This window comes from Trachymyrmex cornetzi, unplaced genomic scaffold (assembly GCF_001594075.2).
Source record: "Trachymyrmex cornetzi isolate Tcor2-1 unplaced genomic scaffold, Tcor1.1 scaffold182, whole genome shotgun sequence".
Taxonomy (NCBI): Eukaryota; Metazoa; Arthropoda; class Insecta; order Hymenoptera; family Formicidae; genus Trachymyrmex; species Trachymyrmex cornetzi.
This window is the reverse complement of record NW_017296441.1, coordinates 66,006-77,289: the sequence shown is the minus strand read 5'-3', so window position 1 is coordinate 77,289 and position 11,284 is coordinate 66,006. Positions and strand designations below refer to the sequence as shown.

Sequence of the window (11,284 nt, the reverse complement as noted above, 5' to 3'; positions counted from 1 at the left end):
TACAGTCTGTAAAGTAAGAGCGTGTACAGGTTAATGTGTAGAAAAATTTATTTTTAATGATTTTTAAGTACATAGATTTGTTGTACTCCATGAAAAGAAAAATGCTATACCATTAATAATGAGTCCAGTCACCACCGGCATTGATAATTGCCTGACATCTCCGAGGCATACTTTCCACTAAGTTGACTGCGTATTCGTTCGGTAAAGACCTCCAAATGAGACGAATTTGTCGTGTCAGCTGCTTCAAAGTGCATACTCTTTTTCCTCGAAGCTTGTGCTTGAGATATGCCCACATATTTTCAATGGGATTTGTATGTGGCGATTGCGATGGCCAATCAAGTGTGACGATGCCAGACCGCTCTTTCCACTCGGTGCAAAGCTTGCTCCGGTGTTTTGGGTCGTTGTCTTCCTGTAAGATCCAGTCCTCGTTTTTTTTTATGAAACATCGTTCAGCAGTCGGCAACAAATACTTTTCATAAATTTTAAGCATTTTCGGAGCATTTAAATTGTATGTAAACAGATGTATTGCTCCAAAACCCTGTTTTGAAAAGCAGCCCCAAAGATGAACTTTTACAGGGTGTTTAATGGTCCGTTGTATTAATCTATTGGTCAAGGTTTACCAGGAACGTCGGATGGTAATATATCCCCAAACAGAAGCTTTGTCCGTAAAAATCACGTTGCTCCAATCTCGGTCCAAATTCTCCTTTGCCCAAGCGAGTCTTTTCATCACATATTTTTCGCCTAACAGTGGTTTCTTCATTGTGCTTCGATATTTGATGTTATGCGTAAGGAGATGGGTTCGAATAGTTGTATGTGATATTTCTATACCCTCCTGTTTTAATTTTGCTGCTCCTTGTCGCAATGTTAAGGTCGGGTTCCGCTTAAACAAATTCACAATTTTTTTTTCCATGTTTGGCGTCACTTTGCCTATCGAGCCACGTTCTGGCAAGTCATCGACATTTTTTGTCTTATATATTGCTGAACCCACTTAGAGACGAACGATTTTTACTTTCCCATGTATTTAACAGCCGCTACATATGACATTTTTGGTCCTTTCGGGTGGGAACAAAGGCACACAGCCTCGTAGCGCGATGCGTATGCGGCACTCATAGCGGTTACCGTGTTTCTCAGATAAGAATTCGACACCAACTGAATCTTTTGTGACAAAGCATTCACGACAAAGGTTCCATCTATCGACTCACACAAAAACTAGGACGATATTTGAAGCCAACTGCCATTTATGCCGTACACGCTCTTACTTTACAGACTGTATAGCTACAAATATTTTGCAATAAAAAAAACTTAGCTAATTGAATGCTATACATATATTATTTCACTGGAAACTGAAAAAAATTTATGATATACGTATATTATAAATTAGTTTGAGCTAAATTTTCGATATTGAAAAAATGAAATTGTGTCTGGAATCGAATGTCTAGAATCGAAAGTAATATCGTTATTTTCTAGTTCTTGGTATACCATATGATTTTGGTATTGACATGTGGTCTGTGGGATGTACCATATATGAGTTATACACGGGAAAAATAATGTTTTCGGGGAAAACGAATAATCAAATGTTAAAGTACTTCATGGATCTAAAGGGCAAAATGCCAAACAAGTTAATTAGAAAAGGATCATTCAAGGATCAGCATTTTGACAGCAACTGCAATTTTCTATATCATGAAGTTGATAAAGTTACTGAACGGGTGAGTCTATTTTATTATTTCCCATAATAAAATCTTAAGTTACCATGATAAAATCTTAAATCTTAAGTCGCGCAACGCAGCACTGTAAATAATGTTACTTTATGCGCGGAATGTGGAAACAGAAGAAATACAACGTATCAGTTGACAACGCTGTACCGTAATGTTCTTTATATTTATTTATGGAAATAAATATTTGCCGTACGTGCAGTATTTGCTGATTAGTATGTTTTCCAGGAAAAAGTCGTTGTAATGTCGACCTTACCAGCCACTCGAGATCTCAGCGCAGAACTCGGTGGAAATTCTTTACCACCGGAACAAAATCGCAAAGTCGGACAACTGAAAGATTTGCTGGAACGAACATTGATGTTGGATGCAGGGAAGAGAATAACTGTGAATCACGCTCTGGCGCATCCCTTTATACAAGAAAAGATATAGGTAACCCTGTCTGGGGTCCTTTAGCTTCGAAAAATTCATTGACGTAACTTTGTAAAATTATGCCGTTAATAATCCTTTCTATTAATGTTAAACGTCATTTGATAGAAGCGCGATATGTCTCTCTATTTCTCTGTCTCTTTCATTCTTGTTTCTCCCTCCCCAAATACTCTTGGTTTTATATATAAAATATCCGTATTTTTTCTTTTTTTTTTCTTTTTTGTTTAGCAGGAAGAGGCGGTGCAAAAAAAATGTGAGCGTTTTGCAACAGAGGGAAAATATAGTTGTAATGTTGCACAAAACCGTACATCATGAGCAATACTGTATGAATCCGAAGGTATTATTTAATTGCGTGTAATTCTTGTCAGATGGACAGAGTATAATATTTTTATACTCGATGTAATAATTGTGAATACAATAATGTGAAAATAAATTCCACCATTATATATAGATAGTATCTCTAATATAGATTAGTCTGTGTTGTAACACGTATCTGGAAATAATTCGAGTTATAGATACCAATTTTCCTGTTTAAAATAGAACTTGTCGATTTCCATAGTTACGTTATTTAGAAAGAATTAAAAAACGACGACCGCCTCTTTCAGCATATAAACTGGTACCAGTTTTCTTTTTTCCAATTCTCCTGATCTGGAGAGCAAGATGTCCTTACGAATAGCATCTTTCGTAAAATGATTATAGATCATGCGTCCTTGTGAAATTGTACGTTACGTATTCTCACAAAGCGAGAGAAAGGTTCGTATATATAAAGAACTGTAAGTCCTTTGGATGGATCACATATTGTTCGATCCATCTTAGAGTATCCCATCAGCGAGCATACGTGCATATACAGCATTAGAAGCCTTAGTGGCAAAGAAATCTGTTTTAATTGGAAGATAAATTGTATAGTGAATAGGTCAGTTATATTGAAATAAAACGACACATGCTTAATACAATGAGAAGAATGACCTGCATTTTGTCTTTTTAATCTTAAATCATGTGAGTGAATATGTTCAGTCCAAGTATTATAATATTTTTATAATATTTTTCTCTTTTTTTTCTAATTCTCTCTGCCTCTGTTTTTTCTTCATTTTTATCTTTAAAATTTAAAGAGCGTTCCAGATTAGATATTTAATGAATCTTGCTTTATGTAACGATAATACAATATAATAAAGACATACACGCACACACAACATACATATATATGTATGTATATCTCTCACATACACACACGCACACACACGACACATGTGCATATATGTTTTGTACATCGGCCGACATATGTGTGTAATAGTAAACGCAAATGCATATATATATATATATATACAAAGAATTCTATCTTATGTTTCTACAATATGACATATATAATCAAACATATTTATATTAATGCTAAATAGAGATAAAAATATATATATTTGTTGCATCACAATGCAAAATTTTAAGATAAAGGCGGTCATCAAAGTGTTATATGTAAAATAATTATTATTAAAACATTACTCGTTGCAATCTGTGTTAAATAAGAATTATTATTGCTGCAAGTGCAACACTTCGATTTCTGATTTTTTTATATTTTACAATTTCTTAAAATCGCTAATTCTAAATTCAAAAATTTAGTTATTTGAAATTAGAACTGAATATCGATGCTGTTGTGAATGGTTCACGGTGTGATCTTGAATGTGACAAGATTATACGAGACTGCTTATGTTTCAGATGTGTCTTCGATTCAAACATCGTTAAGTGCGACCGGACCTTTCAAGGGCCTTTAGCACCGATCCCGTTACAAGGTATTCATGGGGGATTGCCTGGGATATTTAGCGCAACACTTTTCAATATATGTTCAGTATCGTTTAATGATGAGGTCATCAGCCCTGCGAAAATAATTTGAGTTTTGAAAAATGTCAAATGAACTTTTTATGACAATATAGGCATTTTATTCGAGGCGAATAATAGAATTTCAATGAAATTTTCTAATAATTTCATAAATAATTGCAATAAAGTTTTAATATTTGCTTTTTTTTCTCTTTTTTTTGGAAACTGGAAAAGTAAAACATGACAAATAGATAGTTAATACGCGATACGTACACGTGTTTTAGTACTTTTGTTTCAAGAAGACAATGTAATAAAATATCGATCAAATGATGAAAACAGGAAAAGATATATGTTCAATAAATATTACGATTTACGATATTAAACATGAAGGAAAAAATCGGCAAATAAGAATTTCGCGCGGTAATTGAAGCGTGATTAAATTAATATGATTATTTTTAGGAGTAAAAATAGAAATAATTTAATAGAAAGTTTTGATTTTTTCTTAGTCATCTTCAATTCATAGTTGACAATGTATATTCAGATATTCAGAAACATATGGCTACAAGACCTAGAGTATTGTTACTGAATATATTCCACTTCTAAATGTTGACCTGAATATATGTTCACTAATTTACTTCAGGCCTTGTAGCCTACGTTTCTGACATAGTATTCCTCTAACAAAGATTTTTCATAGATATAATGTGCATCGTCGATTGTAAGCTGAGCATGACTCCAAGAAAAGTCGAAACATTCAATTAAACTATTTACATTTTTACTTCTAAACAATAATTGTATTATTTTAATCGCGCTTTTATTATCGTGCTAAACTCATATTTGTCGTTCTTTTTTCCTTAAGAAATATGTTTTACGGGAATATTTCAATACAGAAGTAAAAATATACTATGAAACTAGAATTAAAGAGAATATATGTATCGTTCTAATTGGCAATTTGGTAATGTTTCACTTGTAGCCCTCCCTGTGAGGAGGGGAGGCAATGGAAGAGGTGATGAAAACAATTGATGAGGAGGAAAGGAAAAATGCGATGTACTTGCGCCTACTGTCGTGTCTACTGCGTAAAAGTACATGCACTGTCACTAAACAGTTCAACAAGGTTTATAGAAGGTTTAACTAGATTTATATCCGCGCGCTAAGGTTTCTCTTAAAGTTGCTTGAGATTACAATGAAGGACTCGTAAGTATGTATACAGGTAAAGTACATGATTATGAAATTTTCACATGACATTTATCATGAATATAAACGATACATTTATACTTTTTTCTTTCAAAAATTATTTTAATCGAAAACTAAACTGTCAGTTGCAAAAATTAAAATTTTATATAATACTAATGTTTGCGGTTTTCTTAAGTTTTTAAATATTTAAAGATCACACTCTTCACATCACTTTCACATATACACGTACACTCACTCTCATTCATTCACTCACTCCCTTTCACATTATTTTTTAAATACTCAGACAATATGTAGAAATATTTTAATGTGAATAAAAAATCTAATAAATTTATAAATATATTAATTTTTTTATAACATTTTTTTTCTCGATTTTAGAAAATATATCTGCTTGGAAGCAAGAGATTCATGGTATAAGATATCTCTGTATCAAGTAACAAGCTATATATCATTTTATTGAAAAATGTACAAAATACAGAAAATTAACAATGATTCTATCTATTATACATTCCCTGAATTTTTCTCAAGAGTAATTTTATTATGTTATTACATGTATAAAATAATTGTACACAAATACACACAATATATCATGAAATAAGTACAATAAAAGTAATACATTTTAAGTCTCTTAAAAAAAAAAATGCTATATTATTTTTATATAATTAATAAGCAATTCGTTATTTTTTCCATGTATATAACAATGTACCAATACAGTTGGTTGCACATATTACAAGTGAATAAATTCATTAATTTATTTCTTGAAGTACACTGTGCAATTTAAATGTTTTAAAGAAATTAATAATTTCATTGATATTTTTAAAATATAAAGATCACAACAATATATGTTTTATATATAGTCACTTAATTTGAATTTACATTTTTTTCTTTTAGGTAATATTTGCATTATTTTTAGTGCCTAACCGATATCCGTAAAAACAATGATTTTTCTTCATCTTCCACATGAAGCTTTTATGCTTCTTAATCTCGTTCTGGATAATACTGGATTAATATTTTGGAAAGTTGTTGAGCTAATTCCATCGATGATGCGCACAATGTTCTTCTGCTCATCACGTCAAATGGGCCTCCTTTTCACGCGTAAAAACAAAATGAATTAGTTTTGCGTTATTTTAGCATTTATTTCCATCTTATACCGTATCTCTTATTTGACTGTGACTGATACATAATGTTTGTAATTGTTTACCAGCTGGATCTATTGACACACCGCCAGCTTCTCGAACAATAAGATCTCCGGCTGCAACATCCCACGCATGTATACCAAATTCAAAAGAAGCGTCAACACTACCAAGAGCCACCATGCACATATTCAGAGCTGCCGCACCAAACGATCGTATTCTGTAGGATAAGTAAATAAATAAATTTGCACACACAAAATTAGAAATTGTATCCTGTAAATGTGTCTTACCCGTGTACATGTGGTGTAAGGAGCGTTATATTTTGTAGGACTATTTTCAATTTTTCTGGATCTCTACTGGTTCCCACTTCTAACATTACCAATGCCTTACGCAATTCTGGAGTAATGACGGTTAATTAAATTTAACAAAATAATTAGAAGGACTGTCGAATTATATATTAAAATTGATTTATATATTGTATATATTGGAATTTTTGTACTAAAATTTAAATAGTTGCGTGTGTAGTGATATGAAAAAGATTTTCCAAATTTGAAACAAACGAAGGATAATCTTTTCGATGCTACGTATAGTACCGTAAGATATATGTATTTTCAATTTACTCTTTGTTAATCTCGTTTGAAAATGTTCGTTTTAATAATTATCCACACTACATATAATCGAGTTTATGTGTGTGATTAAAGTACTAACAAAACATTTTAATAAATATTTTGAGCGAGTATATAAACGCTTAACTATAAAGATCTATCGGAAGGATATTGTATGTATAATCCTATCGATATATATATGTATACTTTATTTCTAATGAAAAATATTAGGGAAATTACCCTTTTCATTGGATACATGAATGGGGGCGCCATTGAGAAAAGCGCCCTGATCTTTGCGAGCGGTGAAAAGTTGCTCCAAGATTGGATTATATACTATTCCTATTTCCGTTATTTTATTAATAAGCAGCGCAACCGAGATACATGTGTATGGTAAACCGTGAACAAAATTCATCGTGCCGTCGATAGGATCGATTATCCATGTTGGAGCATTTGTTAATTCTATTTTTTGTCCTGAAGAAGTGCTTTCTTCGCCAATAAACCTGTCATAAAATACATATGTTTATTTTAGAATAGATTAGAGAGTAGATAACAAAATTACATCCTTGCTCGAGCTTTAATAGCTTTAGCTATTGAAACAAATTGAATTTGCATTTAATTTCTTCTAAAGGTATTTTCAAAAGATATTTTTGCCATTTCTAAAATATTTCTTACGCATATTGCATTGTTTTTGTCTGCTTACCTGTGATGGGGATATCTGGATGATATTCCATTAATTAAAAGTTTTTCTACTTTTTGATCCCACTCCGTAACCAAGTCAACATCACATGATTTTGTAAGTACATCTTTACGTTGATAAATTTTTTCCCTGACAATCTGCAGATAAAATAAATAAAGCACAATTAAATCTTTTAATTTTTTACACAGACGGTGCGACGGTATCGAGGAAAAACTGGATATATATATATATATATATATATATATACTTCAGTAAGTAGTGTAATTAATTTATTATCTTTAAAGGTAATTATCAGAGTTACTTGTAAACAAGTATATCATTGCTAGGAAAAACATGATTATGATAGGAACAAAAGTATAGTTTGTTTTCTTGCGTCTTTGTCTCTCGAATTTGTATTCTCCCATATTCTCCTTTTTGTATACTGTTTCAGAAATTGTCATGCGCGCTATCATTTATACGTCTTTTACACATAAGGCCGCAGCACACGCTCTTGCATAACGCATAATGCATAGTGCATAAAGGAATCAACCAATCAAAATTCTTCTTTTCCATGGAATGGGAGGAAAGGAAAGATTCTGATTAGTTGATTCGCTTATGCACTATGCATTATGCGTTATGCAAGAGTGTGTGCTGCGGCCTTTATAGTTGGAACCATTTCGACCAACTCCGATTAACTCGATCGGCAGAATCACTTAAAATAATTCGTCTCTAATATACAGTTAATCTTTCTTTGATATATGTATTAATAAATATAATTCAATTAATTAATTTGATGGTTTTATTCATAATACTTAATAAAATAGTGCTGATTAATAGCGTTTTCGGCCCGACCGGGTTTGCACCAACCTGGGTTGGATTAATGACGTTTTGCGCTCTCCTATTGGTAGAGCGTGTGACATCAACCAATAGAAAAGATTAATCCAACCCAGGTTGGTGCAAACCCGATCGGGCCGAAAACGCTATAAGTTAATCAGAGTTGGTCAAAGAATGGCCCTTGATATATATACTATCTATGCCGTGCAGATAACATAAGCGATCTCGTGGATTTACGGATTTTTCATGATATAAGTGCATTTTATAGATATTAAAATCATGGAAATTACGCTGTGGTGAAATTAAATTTTATCATATATTCGTCAAGTGGGTTGAATATATTGTTGAGTATCGCGGCGATTAAAAAGATTGCCGAATACAGGTACCCGCAGTCAAAATGTCCTAATAATATTCGATAAATTTTATCGGCAAACTATATTTTTGTTAGAAATCAGAGGTACTATGCACAACTAATCATTTAACTGATCGACTTACTGAACCAGCTTGCTTTACAAGTTGCAAAATTTCCGTGTAATACTTGTCGACATTCGACATAATTTATGTGGTATAAAAAACACTACCGAAAGTTTTTTCACGCACCACAAATAACTGCACTGTAAATAATTTACTTGAATTTATTTCCGTTCTCGTTATCACCGACCGGGCGATCGTTGTCTACTGCAGTCTACCGCTGAATGTGACAGACTGAATGATATAAGTACATTCTGCACTGAATTGCGCCTGTCGACGACCATCGACGACTCCCGTAGAGTTCATCGGGTCGACATATTTTGATGGCTTCCTACAGCTTCGTACTTGGTAACATGTAGTCGTATGTACATATATTATACATATACTGATACACATTATACGGATTATACCTACCTATTGGTCTTCCACCATTCATCGCACCAATCGATTCTCGCCAATCCTCGCACTATTTTACATGCACAGATAAGAGATGTGTGCGCGCGCATAAACGTACAATGTGTGTGTGTGTGTGTGTGTGTGTGTGTGCGTGTGTGTGCGTGTGCGTGTGCGTGCGCGCGCGCGCGCGCGTGTGCGTACACAATATATATGTATATACATGTGTGTGTGTGTAAAAAAGAGCTAATTATTATTATTTGAATATATATATATATAAATTAAAATATTAATATAATTATCTCTTTTTTACATATGATACAAAAAGAAAGGATGGGTAAGAAATATATTCTTCAGCGTTTTTTTTTTAACAGAACAATCATAATTATATCTATACATATATATATATATATTTCTGTCTTTTATATCGCTTGTATTTTATATCTACATACAATACACACGTACATTTACCATTAACCTAAATTTTTGTTCCACAAGGAATGATATGTACGTTACGTATCTCCCCTAATAAGGAGCACGAGGCAACTTTCGTTCATAAGTACAATCCGTATATCAGGTATTTTAATCACATATTATTATTCTTTAAATAGCCGTAAGGAAAAACGGCTAGTCTTCACTTCAATCTCATCCAAGAATATATATGTTATTGAACAAAATACAGTAAAAGTGATAGAGAGCCATCCTGTGTATATGCATACACACAAGCAGTTTTAACATGTTATACATATATATATATTGTATTATGTACACACACACACACACACACACATACGCACGCACGCACGCGTATATGTATCCAGATAGCCAAGTCTGCAGAAAACAGATTTTTTAAATGTCTGTTACACACTATGTCAACAAAATAACAACAGAATTAGATGTACACAATACTGTTGACAGACTGCTAGAAAAAACGTAACAGAATTTGCAAGCGTCAGATAATGTCGGCAGGATTTGGCCAGTTTCTGCCAAAAATTTGCCTTCATATTATATCGACAGGCGATGTTAACAAAACACAAGCCTGCGAACGCAGTTGATGGCAGACTACCGTCATTTTCTGCTCGAACCTGCTAACAGTGCTGAAAGTTTGGTAGAAGACTGTAGACATTTTGCTATCTAGGTATGTGCACGCACGCACGCACGCACGCACGCTAAATAGCAGAAAGCAAAATTTCTTTTTCGCATCATAGTAATGATGCATCGGCAAATATGCAACTATGTACTACATTTGTTCATTAAATAACAGTTGTTAGTAGTGCAACCAACGTTCTGCTATCGTGTTGTTTGTTACAATTTACCTGTATTGAACGTTTTCTGTCTTTGCAATTAATTTCAAACTTAACGTTGGATTTAACAAAAAAAGGACACTTAGGCTACTTACTGACGATTTACGTAGCTTATGTAGGATATGTATCGTAGCCGTAGCGATTCTTTGAGGAGAGCGATCAATAATTTAATTAACCCTTACCGTACTAATATGGGTAACTAGTGATTCCTGTTCGTGCAAGTTTCTTTGAGTCTTTCGATAATTATAAATTATATACTACATTTTATTATTTTCCAAAATAAAGAGTCAATATTTATTCTAGAAAGTTGAAAGTATGTTGGTGAACTTTTAGAGATTTTTTAAATTATTTTGAAGAGGTGAAAAAACGAAGAGATTTGAAGTGACCCTTGATGGTACGGATGAGGCACCAGATTGTAGATGGTACGGTAAGGGTTAATCATATTAACAATATTCCTTCGATATGTCCCTTTGATCTATTCAAAAGGGAAATGTGGAAAATAAAGAGACATATCCAAAGAATAACTTTCATTTTGACTTACTTGAAAATCTGGAATGATAACATTAGAGTGACGATATCAGATTGATTCCGATAAAAGAACGACAATTTTATACATTTTGTAGTTGTACGCTCGTAATTGTTAAATTGATGACTGAATATACGATAAGATACTGAAAAGTATGCGTCTCTGATATCGTGCGAATACATATGTATATATATTATACATATATATATG

At 32.9% G+C, this 11,284-nt stretch overlaps 2 protein-coding genes across 6 annotated transcripts in view; one reads left to right on the top strand and one right to left on the bottom strand.

Moving 5' to 3' along the window:
• The window catches only part of Prp4k (Pre-mRNA processing factor 4 kinase), an 11,696-nt gene extending 6,486 nt beyond the window's left edge, over positions 1 to 5,210 (top strand). The window contains exons 11-16 of one of the 5 annotated variants that reach the window (XM_018504836.1): positions 1,468 to 1,706; positions 1,941 to 2,141; positions 2,370 to 2,475; positions 2,744 to 2,891; positions 3,846 to 3,919; positions 4,915 to 5,210. In XM_018504836.1, the coding sequence (XP_018360338.1) occupies positions 1,468 to 1,706; positions 1,941 to 2,141 (440 nt within the window). In that variant the 3' untranslated portion in view covers positions 2,370 to 2,475; positions 2,744 to 2,891; positions 3,846 to 3,919; positions 4,915 to 5,210. Of the gene's footprint in view, positions 1 to 1,467; positions 1,707 to 1,940; positions 2,328 to 2,366; positions 2,476 to 2,743; positions 2,892 to 3,845; positions 3,920 to 4,914 lie in introns of those variants that run through there. The other 4 variants (XM_018504834.1, XM_018504835.1, XM_018504833.1 and 1 more) reach the window with 4 other exon arrangements.
• A 784-nt stretch (positions 5,211 to 5,994) lies between these two features.
• LOC108759372 (inositol monophosphatase 1) lies at positions 5,995 to 9,319 on the bottom strand. The gene is made up of 6 exons (XM_018504790.1): positions 8,876 to 9,319; positions 7,571 to 7,704; positions 7,111 to 7,370; positions 6,556 to 6,661; positions 6,334 to 6,485; positions 5,995 to 6,217 (listed from the first exon to the last, which is right to left on the bottom strand). The coding sequence occupies exons 1-6, from the start codon at positions 8,933 to 8,935 to the stop codon at positions 6,111 to 6,113; spliced, it is 819 nt and encodes a 272-aa protein (XP_018360292.1). The 5' UTR covers positions 8,936 to 9,319; the 3' UTR covers positions 5,995 to 6,110.
• Positions 9,320 to 11,284: the final 1,965 nt, after the last annotated feature.

Excerpts from the sequence above, each read along its gene's own strand:
- LOC108759372 (XM_018504790.1), bottom strand. The coding sequence starts at position 8,935 with ATGTCGAATGTCGACAAGTATTACACGGAAATTTTGCAACTTGTAAAG. Across the intron at positions 7,705-8,875 it reads TTGTAAAGCAAGCTGGTTCA|ATTGTCAGGGAAAAAATTTA; the intron begins GTAAGTCGATCA and ends TTTTATCTGCAG. Across the intron at positions 6,486-6,555 it reads CTTACACCACATGTACACGG|AATACGATCGTTTGGTGCGG; the intron begins GTAAGACACATT and ends CTTATCCTACAG.